The following is an 18,232-nucleotide window of genomic DNA, read 5'->3' on the forward strand; positions in this document are numbered from 1 at the left end:
GGCAGTTGGGGGCCAAGCAGGGCTTCCCAGAGGCAATACCCTTTAAGAGGAAAGATGAGTAAGGGCAGGTTACAGAACTGAGAGGAGGAAGAGGGCGCCAGGGGCAGTGAGCATCAGGGTGAAAGTTGGGGGTGCAGGGGGTGTTTTAAGGAAATGAAGACACTATTGCTGGAGAATAGAATTCAATAGTGGAGGTAAGGTGAGGAAGCAAGAAACTGGTAACATCAGAGAGGGTGGCAGAGGCCAAGGTTCTCTTTAAGGAGTGTGAACTTTACCTCGAGAATAATATGGAACCACTGGTACGTTTTAAGCAGGGAAATAATATAATCAAGTTTACATTTTAGAAAGATCATTTCAATGGCAGTGTGGGGAACGGATGGGAAAGTGGGCAGAACTGAGTTCAGGGAGACCGGGTGGACATCCAGAGGGAAGGGCAGGGAGCCTGAACTGGGGTAACAGCAGGAGGGATGGAAATAAGTGCCTAGCTGTGAGAGGGGTTTAAGAGGTAGGATCAATTAATGAATGCTATTTGATGATTGTTTGGATGTGTGGGTGTGAGAGAGGGACTCCTCATGTTCTCACTCAGGCAATAGGAGGTGGCAGAGGATGGGTACGGTCAGGGACAGGTTGATTTGAGGTCACTATGGGACTCTATTGGAGATGTGGGGTGAACTGCAACATAAATCCATCTAGACCTCAGGAAAGAAGACCAGGCTGGGGACAGATGTTTGGAAGTCATCAACAGGTAGAGAATAACTAGGTCCTGTCCTAAGTGGAATGACACTTGCCATGTGCTCCCCAGGAACTAATGGTGGCATGTACAGAGGGTCCCTGTTGACCCATACATGGTTGAGAAAAAATGCACTGGAAAATCTCACCCTGTGGTTTGTTTGTCCATGTTCAGGTCTCAGGAGTGGGAGGAAACCCGTGACCCACGGAAAAGCCAGCTACATAAGAAACAGGAAGATGGAGAGTTTTGGTATTTACCCTTCTTATATAACGGTGTTTTAAATCTTTAACTATTGCCCAAGTCTTCAATCCCTACCCTTTTCCCTAAACATTATGAAGATGGAAAATAGCTTTGCAGAGACCTGTTTAGAGGGAGCCTATTTTCTCTACCAAGACACAAAAGCTTTGGATGAAAAATTATTGTAGGCTCCCTCTTGGTGGGAAAGTTATTTCAGTTATGAAATGCTGAACTTTCCAGGACATTTTAATAGTAAAAGAGAATATTGGCACCAAAGGCTTGAAATCTGTGATTTCCTGGAAGCTAGGACGCATGGTTGTCATGCCCGTATCTTCTGTACCATCTTGCTGGGACCCTCGAGCTCCCCAGTTTCCTCTAGTGTGACCTCAAAAACAGCAGCAGGATGCAGACTCTGTAGCTCTGGGTGAGACATTGGCTTCATCACCCAGAAGTCAAGCAGGACTAGATGTTTTGAGAACACATTCTTGGCCATATGCTCACATCTCAGAGCATGACATATATATTCCTCAGAGGGTTGTCTGTTTTACTGAGTGATGTATTTCAATGAAAATTAGCATGTGTGGAAAGGAGCATGGGTCTAAATAATTAAGAACCAGAGGGACAAATATAGATTAGAAGGAAATCTTTCCCAGTGTCTCTGGTTTAATCACAGTAGGAGATGGGATTTTAGGTGTGGAATCCAACTGTAGGCTGATAAAGACCTCAACAATAAATTTGGCAAAACGGCCTAGGGTAAAAACGATTTTCCTAGCAGCTTAGAGAACCCAGAGCAGAGAGAGACTGGCAGTCATCCCGCTGACCACGAAAGGGCTCACCATTGGATCAATGCGTTAAGGAGATGGCAGTTAATGATAAAGCTTCTGCCTGGTGACAGGCAGACCCCAGAACTTGACTGTGTCCTTGCTCTCCCAGCCACTGGAGCAGAAGGACTAAAAACACAGAAGGGTGCTTGATGGTGAATGAGCCAGGTTCAGACATTGGTCTCTGGGCAGGACAGTGGCTATGCTGTAAAGTCATAGGAACCCCCACCCTGGGGACACAACCACTAGTCACTGAGTGATGTATATCTGTTTTTAACAGGATGTCATGTCAAGATTTCCAACAGAAATTCGTCTCCATGCTTATATGTAGCCAAACTCCAATCACCCTGGACCATGGAAACACACTCCACGAAGGATGGTCCCAAATAATGTTTAGGAAGCAAGTGATTCTAGGAAACACTGCAGGTAATGATGACACAGGTGGTCACACTGCCCAGGTGGAAGCTGGCTGCCCCAGCCCAGCCCTTCCATAGCTTCAGCTCTCTCTGGCCCTTGATTCTGGGCCATGAGCCTGAAGCTGAAAGGAGGGGACTTTATCAGCATGAAGAGACTGTGACTGTTCCTCCAAGTAAAATGATTGCTTGTAGGGGCCAAGCAGGAGAATCGCTGATGTGATTCTCCCACAGCCCTCCATGCTGTGCCACTATCCTTCCACTAACCCCCTCCCGCTTCCTGGGAGGAGAGCAGGCTCACCACCCTCCAGTAAACATCCAGGACAAGGGGGAGGGCTGCAGAAAGAACACAGGAAAATAGTTGGGGCCTAGGTTGGACCCTTGTCTTTGCCACATACTGGCCTTGTGATGTTGGAAACATAATTGGTCACCCTGTCCTCAGCCTCCCCAACACTCAGCTGTGGAATTAGTCATACCTGTCTGTCCTTGAGCCTAGAGAGCACCACCCAGACACAAGAGAGACTATCCCTGCCCTGTCTTGGCAGGTGTGTCCCTGCTGAAGTCCCACAGATAGGTGCCTCTGAGCCCATCTTTGAGCTCCCCTGAGATGAATCTTGTTGATCATGGTCTTGGGAAAGTCACATTCCCTCCCTGTACCTCCCATTCCCTGTTTGTGGCATTGATGAGTGAAACAGCTCCCTGTGAAGAGGAACCAGAGTGTGCTTATACATCCTTGATAAAAGAGGCTGCGTAAACAATGCATTTGTGTGTGTGAGTGTGTTTGTTGTGTGTTTACACCCAGGGATGTGTATACATCCCTTCCTCTGGGCACCTGCCTGTCGAGATGGTTTGTTTGAATGAGCCCATACCCCAGGGTGTCCCTCTTTTTGACCTCCAGGCTCTAGTGATCTACAGAACTGCTGCTCAGAGAACCTTGTCACCAGAAGGTCTTGGGCAGAACCTCAAGAGCTGCTGAGTCACTCTTGGGCAGCAAATTTACTGATTCCTCTTTCTGAGCTATATCTCTCTGATTATAGGGCCAAGGCCCTCTCCCCTGGATACAGTGTTTATCAATGAACTAACAAAACCTGTACATCAGGGCCATTTTTAGTAATACCTTACAATGGAAAAAGAAAAGGGAGCCAGTGATCGAGCACCTGCATTTTAATGCACCGTCTTATCCAGTCCTCACGGCACGTCCATGCTGTGATGGTCCTCTACGCCTCCCCACTCCCTTGCAGAGCTCCCCCATTGTCAGTCCAATCTTCTGATGTGTATCAATTCATCTCTATCTTGACTTATCTTCATTCTTCCATGTATTTGAATCTAATGGTTTTCACATTAGCTCGCTCTCTCTTGTTCTGGCTTTGATAAGCATGCTTGGTTAGAAGAGTACAGCAATTGCCATCTCTCTGCCTATTTTCCTGTCTCTAGTTGTGCTTGGGTGGTTCACGCCATTTCAAGGCTCTGATGGTTACCACTAATGCGTTAGCTCACCTGTAGCTGGGAACTCTAGAATTTCACTTATCATTATAAAATAGACTTTGACTTTACAGTTGAAGAAACATTTTTCACATAGTAGGGACTATACAACCTTTCCTGTGTTTAAGAGGAGGAAGCCAAGGTTTAGAAAATAAACTTGGATCTCAAGTAGTAACTGTGAGGATTAGGACCCAGGCCTTAGGTCTCCAATCCAGAGTTCACAACACAACCCCACAGAGCTCTCTGCACTGAACGTGGTCCCGCCCGGGATTCCCAGTAGTGAAGCTGAGCTCTAGTAACAGCTCTGTCTGATGCAGGAGGACCTCGGAATGATGCTCAATTCAACTTTTCTGTGCAAGAGCCAATGGAAGGCACCAATGTTGTCATCTGCATCACATTTGCTGTCACGCCACCAAATTTGAAGGCAGAAGATGAGAAACTTCTGCTCAATTTCCAAGTGATTCCGGTAAGGCAGCCTGCTTCAGGGCTTTCCCTTTTAGAAATTCAGTGTAAACCTTGAGTTGGGGAGAACAGCTTTGGCCAGGCTGGGAGATTTGACTATACCACAGCCTTGGAGACAAAGCCCAAAGAGGCTGTAGCATTCATCCAGTCCAAGGCTAAATGTGCAAGAAATCTGAGGCCAGAGAGATGACAATTGACCATAATTACAGTGGGACTCACCTCCTGCCCATGTCGCTTGTCAGCGTTTTCTGGGACACTGTAGAATCTAATGCTTGCTACTCAAAAAGTGGTCTGGGCCAAGACTAGCTGTTCTAACAAAGCAGATTCTGGGCTTATTCCAGACCTTCTACATCAGAATGTTTAAGGACAGAGCCTGAAAATCTGCATTTTTATAAGCTCTCCAGAGGCTTATGCATATTGCAGTTTGAGAATCATTGGCTAAACTTTGGGAGTTGTTTAGCGGGGGGAAAAAAAGCTGTCTAAACTGTTCTGAGTATAAATCTAAGAGGTGTGTTTTTCTCTTATGTTTAGACCAAAGTCGAGTCATAGTTTGGTGGTTGGCATGCAAACTTCTGCTTGGCTATTCTGAGGCCAGGTTTCCCCTCCACCTAGGCTCTCTCTCCTTTCATGGTTTTATGAAACTTTTATTTTAGGTTTAGGGGTACATGTGAAAGTTTCTTACATAGGTAAACACGTGTCATGGGGGTTTGTTTTATAGATTATTTCATTACCCAGGTATTAAGCTCAGTACCCAGTAATCATCTTTTCTGCTCCACTCCCTCCTCCCACCCTCCCTTCTCAAGTAAATCCCAGTGTCTGTTGTGTCCTTCTTTGTGTTCATAAGTTCTTATTATGTAGCTCCCACTTATAAATGAGAACTTGCAGTATTTGGTTTTCTGTTCCTGTGTTAGTTTGCTAAGGATAATAGCTTCCCGCTCCATCCATTTTCCCAGAAAAAAAACATGATCTCGCTCTTTTTGTGGCTGCATAGTATTCCATGGTGTATATGTACCACATTTTCTTTATCCAATCTGTCACTGATGGGTATTTAGGTTGATTCCATGTCTTTGCTATTGTGAATAGTGCTGCAGTGCACATTCACATGCATATGCCTTTATCGTAGAATGCTTTATATTCCTCTAGGTATATACTCAGTAATGCGATAGCTGGGGGAATTCATTTTTTAAAAATACCATTTAAAAGAAAAAAGCTACAAAAGAACATCTGGTATCTCTACTCCCTGCTATTCCCCCAAACAATTCGGTGCATCCCCCAAGTCAAGTAAGGGTTCTCAAATCATACACCCCACGGCTTCTTTGCACTAATGTGGATAATTAAGATCATGCACTCATTACATGCTGGGATCCTCTCTCCTCATAATAGAGTTGAAGAACATGAGGCCCCAAAAGGTGAAGTGACATGGTCAGAGTTAATGGCAGAGCTGAGACTGGCTTCCAGTCTTCCCCTAAGCCTTCAGTCAAACACACAAGTCACCTTTCTGAGCACCAGGGATATCAGAGGTCCTTTAACAGACTGGGCTGGAGCTTGAATTACAGTGTCTCTAGGAATGATTTCAGTTTCTGTTCACTGAGCTGAAGGCAAAATTCACAGCCTTGAGTGTCAGTGCATTTATGGACAGACAGGGCTCCTGGGTACCCAGACATGGCTGAACAGTCCTGTGCATTGGCTGTGATTCACACTAATAAGAGGGCCTCACGGTGAGAGAATACAGATCGTGTCTCTCTTATCAGAAATGCTTTGGACCAGAAGTATTTCACATTTGAGATTTGGAGGATTTTGGATTATTTGCATTATATACTTACTGATTCAGCATCTCTAGTCCAAAAACTCAAAATCCAAAACGCTCCAATGAGCACTTCCTTTGAGTATTATGTCGGTGTTCAAAAGTTTTGGATTTTGGAGCGTTTTGGATTTTGGAGCATTTTGGATTTCAGATGTTCAGATTAAGGATGCTCAACCTGTACTTCAGAAGTACAAGCACGTTCACATTCATTGTCTCAAAAGCCCAATTAGCCCCACATTTGTAGGTGTGGAAGCTAAAGCTCAGAGAGGAATGACCTATCCAAGGTGCACCTTGGAGGTGACAGGGGCATTTGATCCCAGGACTTAGGGTCTCAGGCCCAGGGCTCTCAGTAGAGCTTAGGAGCATGCCTTTCTGATGATACTCATGGCTCCAAAAACCCCAAAGATTCTGGCTCTAGCAGGAAAGCTTTTGTGTTCTGCTCTCCTTGACCATATTTCCATTTCCCAATTTCAGGAATTTGGTGGAGAGAGATTGCTGGGGTTTAGCAGAGTAGTTTTGAGGTGCCTCAAACCCTCTGACGCTATCGAAGAATATCTCTTAAGGATGCAGTAGTACATGGTTGTCATTTTCATCACCACCTGGTACTGAACACTTTTTCCACCTTAGGGGAATCCTGGTGGGAGGCAGGGCCCAGCCTCCTACTGCAAGCAGCTAGAGGCCAAATATTCCCTCAACCAAGCCCTTGGATGCAAAAGTTGTAGACTTGTGACCCAGGCTTGCCCAATTAGATGCTCCCTTCATCTCCCCCTCACCCCTCATATACACACACACACAGACACATACACACACACAGAGTCACTCAGAGCCTTGGCACTCGAGGAAATAACTAAAACAGGTGGGAACAGCTGAGGATTATTTGCTGTGTATCCTTCTTGTCTGGCCCCTGCCCACCTCTGGGCTGCATTTTCTAGCATCCCATCGACTCTGTGAGCTTTTCTTCCAAGAAGCACCTTTCAGCCCACCCCAGCCTGCGTTAGTTTCCAGGGCTTTCAGACAAGAATTCCTGCTGACTCAGGTGCCTTCTAAGAGGACCCTCATCCTCAGGTTCTCCAGCTCTCACCTCTGGGAAGAAAAGGCTGGAGACGGAGGGAAAGATTTGGGAAAGGCTGAGAAGGAACTGAGGCCCCTGGTCTGCCCAGCCAGGATTGACCAGGTCAAGCACCAAAGAGGCCTACTAGAAACATCTCAGCCAACTCTTCCTTCTTCTGAGCCAAGACAGAAGCCCAGAAAAAGATCACAGCTGTCCCAGCACACACACAACTTCCGAGGCTCTGTTCACACAGGTGACCATGGGCCTTGTGTTGATTCACCCAAAGTCTTCACAGTTCAGGAACCCTACCGAGACTGTAACCATACGATTTTTTAAATGATATCAAACCCACTTCCCTACTTTTCTGCCAGAGATGTGTTACTTCTCACCATTCCCCAATTTGCTGAAGGAACACTCAGAGCCAAGAGCTCCTCAGGCTTCCTGGAGATCCCAGCAGATCTTGCAAGATTCTGATTGAGTCAAATGCCAAAGAACAGTTCAGACCTGGACAACTCAAATGATACTTGGGTTGCTTTCACAGTTCAGCTGAGAAACAGCAATGTACCTGCTAGCAGCCAGACTCTCAGAAGGCTCCAGGACTCACATGGTATCTGTGGCTCCAGTGCTGCCCTGCTGATATGATGATGCTCTAGCCCTGGCATGGGCCTGTGACTCCCCAGTTGCTGTGGGAGCCCTGCTCTGCTTTATGTACAACCAGACCCTGATGGGGTATGAATAGGCAGGGAGAAGACAGGACAGTGAAAAGGATGAGGGTGGATGAGCCAATTCATCCTCACCTCCCTCAGAGTTCCTCCCCAAGGCCTGGACTTTCCACCTTCCTCTCAGCTCACCCTTGGCCTCCAGATAAGTCAGCCTGGGAAAACTGAGAGGTCTGTAAACATGGGTGGGGCCCAGGGTCAACAGTGGAAAAGAATCAAGCCAACTAAGGAAGACATCACCTGGTGGTGACAGGGCTTGATTACAAAGCAAGCAGCACAGCTTGCCCTGTTCCCAACTCTGCTACTTAAACTGCTCAGCCTCAATTTCTACACCCATAAAATAGGGAGCCCAGCATCAGCTTGCAGGATTATTGTGAGTATCCAACACATTACATACAAGTGCTTTGCAAACTGTAGAGAGGCTTACAATGGAACTGCATCCTCAGGTATTCCTTCTACTACATGAAGACTGGAACATGGGCATCTCCCCATTCATAGGCACACAGACATTCCTACAAGCATTGGAGGTGGGAGTGCAAGAACAAATTCCTATCTATTTACAGTGGTCTGATAGACTAAAAGAAGCTGACTTCTCAAGGAAGCTCCCGATGTTAGGGAGTTTACATTTGCACCAGGTTCTGTGCCATCTGCAGGCCCTGTCAAACTCTCCCCCTTCCTTCCAATGCAATCATCATTGCTGTGAAGAGTAACCACACCTTGCCGGGCTGACCAAAGAATACCTCCTCCTCTCAGACACCTCCTTTTCTGCCTCAGTTTCCTTCCTCTTGCTGTCTCTGCAACTGAGTGGGTTTCATTTCTTATAGCCTCATACAGAGAATGGGTAACCAGTCATCCCAGTTCACCTCTAGGTGTGCCAAGGAACAGGCAGGCCATACAAGGAAGAGGAACATGTTCCACTTATACACTTTTTGAGGTTATCCCCATTGATCCATTCCATAAAGCTATCAGAGGAAATCTTGACACCTAGTGGATCACCAAATCAGTCCACAAGCGCAGGGAGATATGTGGGCTGACATCTTCAGGCTGCAAAAGCCACGGCCTTGGAAAGGGCCATAAGTTCTACCACACTATTGGTGGTTCTCACCATGCAACTTGGAGAAGGTGCAATATTCTCCAACTCCAATGTTATCACAGATATAAGTAACGTTTGTAAAATTTATACCTAATAAATTTAGGAAGTCATGTCTGCTTACAGCTATTATGTTTCTGTTAAAACTAGTTTGCAGATTGGTCCATGGATGCTTTGTCGGATCATGAAAGTTAGAGTGCAACAGTGTTTGAAGACTCTAAGTGATGGTGTATCTTGTTTCTAATAAGAAAAACTTCTTTTGTCTTTACTTCATCTTATTAGAAAATGATATGTCAGTGTTTAAAACAGGCTTTGTGCATGTTTTGTCTTTACTGCATCTTATTAGAAAGCGATATGTCAGTGTTTAAAACAGGCTTTGTGGTAGCTGGGCGTGGTGGTTCATGCCTGTAATCCCAGCATTTTGGGAGACCAAGGCAGGTGGATCACAAGGTTGGGAGTTCGAGACCAGCCTGGCCAACATGGTGAAACCTCATCTCTACTAAAAATACAAAAATTAGCCAGGCATGGTGGCACGTGCCTGTAATCCCTCTACTCAGGAGGCTGAGGCAGGAGAATCGCTTGAACCCAGGAGGCAGAGCTTGCAGTGAGCAGAGATTGAGCCACTACACTCCAGCCTGGGTGACAGAGCAAGACTCTGTCTCAAAAAAAAAAAAAAAAAATGCTTTACGGCAGGCATAATAGGTATAAAATAGGTATAAAATAAATTCTTTAAAAGAGAGGAAGAAAAGGTGGAGGAATGCAGGGATGAAACCAATGAGCCAGGCTGTTCAGTTCTGCTTGCCTTTTTATTTGGGTCTGAGTTCCTAAATCTGCCTTTCTCCCTGTTTCCAACAGGCTGGCTCACAGGTATGGCTCAGCATCGTCCTTGCCCTGTGCCTCTGCTGCTGTCCACCAGTGAAGTGTTAGGCCACTTCCAATGCCCGTGGCCTCCACGTGTTCCGTGGCTGCAAATTCAGTCGAAGTCTTACATCAGACACAGGCCTAGAATCCCCAAACAGGTTCACAAAGCAGGAGAATATTTAGCTGTCCTGGTTTGAAGCTTTGACCCTTTGAGCTGTTCTCTTGTTAACATTCAAGTGAAACCATCCTCAGGACCATGGCCTCTATTAGAGAAGATTGATGAAGCTGGTTCCTTTTTATTTAAGATGAGAGCAGCCCTAAGGGGTACCTTGGAAAAGATCTTCAGCCTCCTAAAGTAGTCAGTCCCCAAATCCTCCATAAGCAGGATGCATGCTCTCCAAATGCGGCTTCAAGGTACATCCTTGAGCCCGTCTTGCAAGAAACTGCCACCCTCCTAAACAGATCATCTGGCTCAGGATTGGTGAAAGGTAACTTGCCCATATGAGGAAGGATGGAGAAGGACAGGTGGAGTTTGGAATACCTATCCTCACAGGCACTCAGACCCACCCCTCTGCCCATGGCTGAGAGCTCTGAGCCCCCAAGAGGGAGGTGCATCTGCCTGGGGACCACAGATGAAAAGGGGGGAGCAGGATGTGGCCACAGACAACAAAGAGGGATTACAGCACCCCCAGGCCTTCCAGGGGAGCCTGCCTGTGACAGTGGTGGCCCAGCCACAGAACTGGGGTCAGGATCTGACTCTGGTCCCTGACACCACAGCTATGAAGTGGAGGGTTGGGATGGGCATTGAGAGAAGCACTCAGGTGCAAGGAGCCATCAGCATCTCAGGCCCGAGAGCTGGAGAACAAAGTGGCACTTAATCCAGGAAAAAGCACAGGACCCATCCCTACAACCTCAGAGTCAGGTCTGTGCATGACCAGTCTTGGGTTTGTGGTTTGTTGATGCTGGGTACTCTGAGCAATGGACCAAGAACCCCCACATTGTTCCCCCACACTCACACTTCTCACTGCCACTGAGCAAGTCTGTTCTGAAGGATCAGGAGCTTGGACAGGGCTATGAGGGGCCAACAGAGGGAGCAGGACAAGATAATGGGTAAGTAGGGAGACTCTTGCCTTCTAATTGCAGGAGGCACACTGCCCACACACCTCTGCATGCCCACTGCCTCCCCTTGCACCCACACATGCATGCACCCTCGCCCATACCCAGAGCCACGGGACACTGCTGACCCTCTGGAGAAGAACTGATTCCATCATTGCTTTTGCCATAAGGGCCCAAGCAAGTCAGGCTCCCAAACCTGGTGAGGCTATTGTTAATGTCAGCAGAATTGCATTGGAGATGCCACCCAGCCGTACCCCTAGGGCAGTGGCCTATCTCCTGTTTCACCTTGGAGCCCAACCCTGTCCCTACTCCTGAAAAGAAACTTTCCCCTTTCCCGTTTTCCCCGCAAGGCTTAGCTCATAAATAATCATTTCCTACTGCATAACCATTCGAAATGGAATCCCTGTGCTTGACTGTAGTGGGGAAAATTTGTTTAGCAAGGGGTTTTTATTACATAATATGTATGTGACATCTGGTAATAGGAACTGCATTATATTTATTGTTTTATCTCTAAGAAAATATTAAAATAAAAGGAAAATGATCAGGGCCCATTATTCTCCAATGAGAAGGAATCTCGGGGCTTCACTGGAGAGATGAAACAGAGGAAGTGAAAATAATTCAATTCTGTAATAGTATAGCAGTCCAAAGCATTCTGCTAAACATTCAGGAGAGAAGGGGCTTCAGGGGCCCCGGAAGAAAATCAGTGTTGAAATGATGTCACTAGTTTCCATGGAGGTTTTCTTTCTATATAAGCAGGGAGAGAAAACTCAGAAACTCAGGATGCCGTTAGACTCAATGAGATAAAACTGTGTGTAGTATTTCTTTGCATCCATTGTAGTGTCCAGGGTCTAGATGAAACGACAGTCTAAATGCTACTGCTTTTTGAGAGTTCAGCTGAGCACCGTCTCCATTTATAGAACCTGTAATGTTATCTTGGTAAATGGAGAGGGTCTAGAAGGTGGTGGGTCTTTCTTGGTGCCTGGGGTCCATGCACAGAGGGGGCTTTTTCACAATAATTGTATTTCTTCTAATTCCAGAGATACCGGGAGAAATTTCCACCCGTGATTTCTTTCTCGCTGGGCAACGTTGTCCAAAGCTCAGATAATAAATTCCAACGCAACTTCACTGTGACCAGACATCTGAGCCCTGGGAACTATGTTTTGGTTGCACAGACGCAGAGAAAATCAGTGGAGTTTTTGCTCCGAATCTTCCTGAAAACGCCAGACAATGACAGGTACAGAACCCTCTGGGATTCTAAATGTTTTATTCTATTTAACTTTATAAAAACGCATTGTGTCGTTATGGGCTGTGCTCTGTGTATTCGTGCAGCATGTTACTGGGGACACGCCATTGGCCCCACTCTAGAGCAGCTCACCATAAAGGGCAAGCAAGAAAGTCGGTGAACCAAGAACCAGACCACAAACAGGATGGGGCCATTGCCAGATGGAAATGCAAAGTGGCACTGGAGGACTGAGTGGCAAGAGGGACTGAGAGAAATGGCACTTGAGCTGGCCTTTGAAGAAAAACATAATTTAATAGCTTAAAAGGGAAGGCTATGGTGGCCATGGGAAGGTGGGTAGAAGAAAAAAGCATGAATGGTGGCAGGGAAGTGACTGTGCACAGGGCTGCTTGGAGAGTAAGTAGCATCAGCATCTATACAGGAAGGTGGCATATCGCCAGCATGTCACATGTCCTGAAATGTGGGGTAGAGCAAGGAGACAGTGAAAGATGGGCCTGAAAGAAAGAGTCCATCACGGAGGGTCTTCCATGCCAACTTGATCATTCAAGACTGCGACCAGCAAGTGCTCACCCCGCTGGGCCCCTTGTCTCCTCTTGGGCCCAAGGCAGACATTGCCATCATTATGGCAGTCTTTGCAGCTGAGCGTGGGTGAGACCTTCTAAGTCCAGCATGGCAGGCCGTCATCACACCACCAATCAGAGATGCAACCTAAGGCAGAGCCTATCTGCCATCCTGACAATGGGGGTTGCTGGAAGTATCTGGTTGTAGAAGGAGCCATTTACTAAAACAGTTGAAGACCAGACCATGTCCAGCCAAAATGCTGGGCTTGTGGCCACAGTGCTGTAGCTGCTCACTTCATGTCCTACGGTGCTGAGGGTGCCCTATTCAGGAACTTGGCATCAATATCCAGTGCCAGCTGGGTGCCCTGTATATGCAGGCCCCCTTTGAGTGGTGAGCTGGTCATCCTTGTCACACTGTCCTCTGATTTTCTAGGCACCTGAGCCGCCATTTCAACCTCAGAATAGAGGTAGGTATGCAGCAAGGTTTGCCTGACAAGCCTCATTGGCCCCATCCCATCCCCAAGAGCTTCTGTCTCCTTCTTTGTGCCTTCCCCTGCCCCCAACCAATGAAAAGAGAGACACCATGATAGGCTGATGACGGCTCAAAGGGGCGGGCGGGGTAGGGGGAGAAGACCAGACATCCAAGGCCAGGCTCCACGCAGTCCTCTTCCTTCCACAAACTTCAGTTTTCTCATTCCCCAGAAGGCTTTTTCCAACTGCCCAATAAAGCCTCTTTCTCAGATCTTGGCAGGGGTTGTTGTGCCTTTGCTGTACCAGATGTGTGGCCTCCTTCCCCAGAAGTCTAACATTGGCTATTTTCCCTTTGATCCAGGGAAGCCCTTCAGAACATGGCTCCCAACAAAGCATTTTCAACAGATATGCTCAACAGGTATGGTACCCCAGGGGCCTTACGTGGGAGTAGAGAAAGGGGACCTGAGGGAGGGACAGCTCTTACAGGCCCTTATTGGGATGCAGACAGGAGAAGTGACTTGATGGATTATTTTACCTGCCTTTCTTTCTGGATCATCTCCAGAACTGCTCTGGCTGCCAAGCTCGGTAAAGACACGGCACCCCACCCAGTGTCATCTGGGTGACATCAACATGGAATGTAGAGCTTAGAAAGGGAGGGGATAATTATGGGTTGTGAGGTGTATTGCCTTCTAAATCTTTAAACAAGCAATTGGCAGTACCCCTTGAAACCTTTCCTTCTTCTACTCGGCCACCTCCCACCAACCTGGCATCGTTCCTCCCGGGAGCTAGCCAGCTTCAGAAAGCACATACAGCATCCTTGCTGCCAAGCCACCTATGTGCACACAGGATTTCCTTAATGGCTTAATAAACTGTTATAAAGAACTCCTTGACTTGTCAGAATAAAATAGCTGCCAGGGGCTCTGCACAATGGGCCTCTTATCGTTAATAATTGTGTTGGTGTGGAAAGTGGACAGTGATACCGATGTGCGTCTCTACCTTGCCGCCTTGAACCAGGAAGAGGCCAAGGACAGGAAGCAGGGCAGGCCCTGCCTCTGCATTCAGAGGGTCACTGGGGCAGTGGTCACCCAGAAGCAGCTGGGCCAAAGTAGGAAAACTTAGGGAAAAAAAGAGAATGTGGCTGGAATGAGAGGCATGTGTTGCAAAGAGCAGCTGAACACAGGAACACGGACCTCCATGAAGTCAGTACCAGCCCAGGATCCAGGTCCACTATCTGGGCTGATTCAGGAGGCACTTCACTCACTGCATGACAAGGCCGGCCAAGATGGATGTCCTCAGTCTGCAAGCTCCCAAAGGCAGGGATGATATTATATGCATTCTTTGTCCCCAACACTGATCACTGTCCTTGGCTAAGGAGGTGCTCAATCATTTCTATTGAGTGAAGGCAGATCACCTCCCCCAGAGCAGATGCCTGAGTGAAGGTTAGCCCCTGAAGTGGTTAGCAGGCGTAATTAGGATGCCTGAGACCAAGCTTCCTTCAGTGGCAGGTGGCAAATTCTCATACATGGCCCATACACCTGCACCTCTAAAGTAAAAATGTCTGCCATATGTGAAGATGGGACAGATTTTCTAATCAGGACTTTTCCAAACAACAGCCAAATCCCTCCTCATAGAGGCTGATTAGTGGCCCATAGGGGGCTTTTGTGGGAATTAGAATAAGACCCCAGTGTGGCACTCTGCCAGATACATGGCTGGGAAGTAGAAAAGAGACTGGATTCGAGCCCCCTTTCACTTCTCGGCCAGGCACTCTTGAGCAGGACCCACCTGGCAGTATTCTGTAATCCTGCAAGCTGTCCTCAGGGTCTGTGTCCTCCAAAGAAAGTTTAAAGCAAAATATTCCTCCATGCACTCACTGTGTCCTCTCTTCTGACCTTTTCTATCACTTTCACTTTTCTATCACTTTAACTAGATTTAAACTAATACAATGGTTGTCAGGCGCGGTGGCTCATACCTGTAATCCCAGCACTTTGGGAGGCCACAGCAGGCAGATCAGGAGGTCAGGAATTCGAGACCAGCCTGGCCAGCATGGTGAAACTCTCTACTAAAAACACAAACATTAGCTGGGCATGGTAGCACATGCCTGGAGTCCCAGCTACTCGGGAGGCTGAGACAGGAGAATTGCCTCAACCCAGGAGGCAGAGGTTGTAGTGAGCCAAGATCGTGCCATTGTGCTGCAACCTGGACGACAAAGCAAGACTCCATCTCAAAACAAACAAACAAACAAAAAAAAAAAACTAATACAATGACTTGATGCTACCACTGGTTCTTCATTCACTGTAGTAGGGTCTGCCTGTGGGAAAGGAAGGAGCCACTTAGACTCTGGGATGAGCTAGGTCTATCCACCAAGTAGCCAGCATTTACTGAGCACCCAGTCATTACAAGTCCCACACTAAGCTTTGGGAATCCCAAGGAATAGCTTTTGGTCATCTTGCATTGTGGTGGTCGAGGCAAACATGCAATTTTTTAGGAGATTGTTTAAGCATCCCTCACCTCCATTCCTACCCTCATCTCCTCAGACTCTTTTGGTTGGTTATGGAGTGCAGGACCCGGGGTAGGCTCTGTCCTCACGTGGGAATACGGAGGAAAAAGACATGGTCCATGCCCCAAAGCTGCTTTATAGTGGATGATTCCATGGAAATCGGAACTCCTCATTAGCATGCTGACTGCTGCTCAAAGCGAGGTGTCCTGAGTCTCTGGAAGAGAAACTTAGTTGATAGTGGGCACCCAACACCAACTTTCCTGATAAAACCCAAAGTGAGATGTGGGAGAAATTACCTGAAGACCATTTTCAGGCACTGGCAGGATGTTTTCCTCTGGAGCATCCTGAGGGGTCATCCTTCTGGGTGAGGACCCCGTCAGGATGGGCTCTGGGGTTGTTTGTGCTTCCAGTTCAAGGTGGTAAGGCCAATCCTGGGAGATGGAAGGTGATGATTCTCAGAAGACCCCCAGGAGGCACCCTCTTCTACCTGACCAGTGCCACTCCACAGGGCCACCTGCTGATAAATCTTTCCAGCACCAGCTCCCCATGAAAATGCTTTCCCAGGGCAATACCAGCATAGCATCCCCTCTACCCTTCCCAGGCTGGACGTGAGGAACAGCCACATACAGAACAGCTCCATGTCTCTGTGAAATTGTCATCAAAGACATTGCCTGTCAACCTGCTGGATGCCCCCAGTATAAAATCAAATGCAGTTAACTGTACCAGAAGTTGAGGCCAGGAAGAATTCCTCCCTCCCCAACCTCAATTGCTTCCCGCTCTTAATCCAAAGAAAACCATGATGTCTCCCTTTTTGCTTCAGTGGCTGGGAAAATTAATGCTAAGTAATGTGCTCAATGATAGCAGTTTCTCTTAGCCCACATTTCTGGTATTTTTAACTCCTATTATCACACACGTGCATACACACACATGTACACGGTAGTCATTATTTTTTCCTAAGTCTCTTCCTGGAAGCAGATGGAGAACACATCTGAAGGTCTGAGTTGATTCATTCAACAATACTTACCCTGAGGGGTTCCCAAATGCCAGGGATGGTGGGAAGGACTAAACTGCTTTTAGTCCAGTAATGGATAACGAGAGAAATGCAAGGTCACCTACACCAGGGGCCAAGCATCAGGAGTGACCAACACGACAGATGTGCAGGGGAGGGAGTCACTACTATGGCTGGGAGCCGTCAGGTAAGGCTTCATGACGAGGGCAAGATGGGTACCTTGTGGGGACTGAGTGCTTGGAAATCTGAGTGTTTTTACAGGGCAGGCAGATGTGCCTCTGAGATCCTGGAACTCATATAATGCCTGCATTTCTTCCTTATTTGGTTCAGAGGCTGGACATTGATGCCACCCAGCTTCACAGCCTTCTCAACCAGGAGCTTCTGACAGGTAGGAGCAGCCCAAGGGCAAGCTGGCCCCACCCTCCTCCCTGCTGGCAACCCCTGCCCCACACCCCACTGCCAACACTTCAGTCCTTCCTGTCCTTCTCTCCTCAGGACCTCCAGGGGACATGTTCTCCTTAGATGAGTGCCGCAGCTTGGTGGCTCTGATGGAAGTATCCTTTGCGGTCATCCCTCCCATGCTTTGAGCGCCCCTCTGCTCTGTGGGCTTCCCCAGAGTCCTAATTAGGACAGTAGGGAACCCTTTTCTCACTCTTAGTATTTTCTCTTCTTTCCTGTCCCTGAGTTTCTGGGGATTCTCTACTAACTCACTAACGTGCCACAGCAACAATGATAATAGTTACCATCTATTAAGCACCTACTATGTGCTGATCAGTGTACTGGGTGTGTGTGTGTGTGTGTGTGTCCTTATAATTCTTGAAGCAACCCCTCTGATACAAAACGTATCATCTCATCATACAGTGGGAGAAACAGGAGTTCAAAGAGGTTAAGTAATTTGCCCAGATCACACAGCTAGTCAGGACTCGTGCCCACATTTGAAGTGGGAGCTTTCAGCCTCCAAAGTCTATGCTCTTACCTTATCCTAAACTGCCCTTTATAGCACCGTTGGGAACTATTTTCCCTTTCACCTGTTCCCTTCCCACTGGAGGAGTCTCCATTATTTAAATTTCTTACTCAACAAGTCCCCAGTTCAATCAAGATAACTACCACCAAAACATGGAAAACTTCCTGGTCTACACAGTAGTTGCACCCCAGCATTGTTACCATGCTGCATTTGCAGCGGGAGAGGCTGGGCAGATGCAGTTCAGGGATTCACTCCAGGCCCATGGCTACAAGTGTAGGACCAAGAATTGAACCCCAGGTTCCTGCCCTTCCTCCTGATTTCCATTCCCCAGTGAGCCATCTTCTCCTGTGTACCCCTCATTTGGCAGGCAGGAGAGGCTGACTCCATGAGTGTAGACCCCCAGATGCTGCCCTGCCAGCCCCTCACTCGGCAGTGAGCTGTCTCCTGAGATGCTTTGTCCCTCTCCCGCACCATTGACAAGGCTCAGTTGGGACTGTGAAGCCGGCCATTGTAAAACAAGAGGGGTTTTTTGATGAAATCATAAATCAGGTCCTGTCTCTGCTGGCTGTACTTTGGAATCTGTCAGAGACACTACCCATCTCCCACAGAGGAATCCAAATGGTCCTCATAGCCCCACGGCCCAGGGTGAGTAACCCTAGGGGAGGTCACCTTTGCTGGACCCCTGCAAAGCAGACAGGTCTCTTT

At 47.6% G+C, this 18,232-nt stretch overlaps 1 protein-coding gene across 2 annotated transcripts in view; it reads left to right on the forward strand.

Annotated features, from left to right (window-relative positions):
* The window catches only part of CAPN13 (calpain 13), an 85,273-nt gene that overhangs the window by 52,335 nt on the left and 14,706 nt on the right, over positions 1-18,232 (forward strand). Inside the window, exons 9-18 of one of the 2 annotated variants that reach the window (XM_033176136.1) lie at positions 905-979; positions 2,069-2,214; positions 4,001-4,149; positions 9,665-9,676; positions 11,824-11,867; positions 11,898-12,020; positions 13,020-13,053; positions 13,419-13,475; positions 16,894-16,951; positions 17,059-17,117. In XM_033176136.1, the coding sequence (XP_033032027.1) occupies positions 905-979; positions 2,069-2,214; positions 4,001-4,149; positions 9,665-9,676; positions 11,824-11,867; positions 11,898-12,020; positions 13,020-13,053; positions 13,419-13,475; positions 16,894-16,951; positions 17,059-17,117 (757 nt within the window). Of the gene's footprint in view, positions 1-904; positions 980-2,068; positions 2,215-4,000; positions 4,150-9,664; positions 9,677-11,823; positions 12,021-13,019; positions 13,054-13,418; positions 13,476-16,893; positions 16,952-17,058; positions 17,118-18,232 lie in introns of both variants that reach the window. The other variant, XM_033176135.1, reaches the window with a different exon arrangement.

Source organism: Trachypithecus francoisi, unplaced genomic scaffold (genome assembly GCF_009764315.1).
Source record: "Trachypithecus francoisi isolate TF-2019V2 unplaced genomic scaffold, Tfra_2.0 Lachesis_group17, whole genome shotgun sequence".
Taxonomy (NCBI): Eukaryota; Metazoa; Chordata; class Mammalia; order Primates; family Cercopithecidae; genus Trachypithecus; species Trachypithecus francoisi.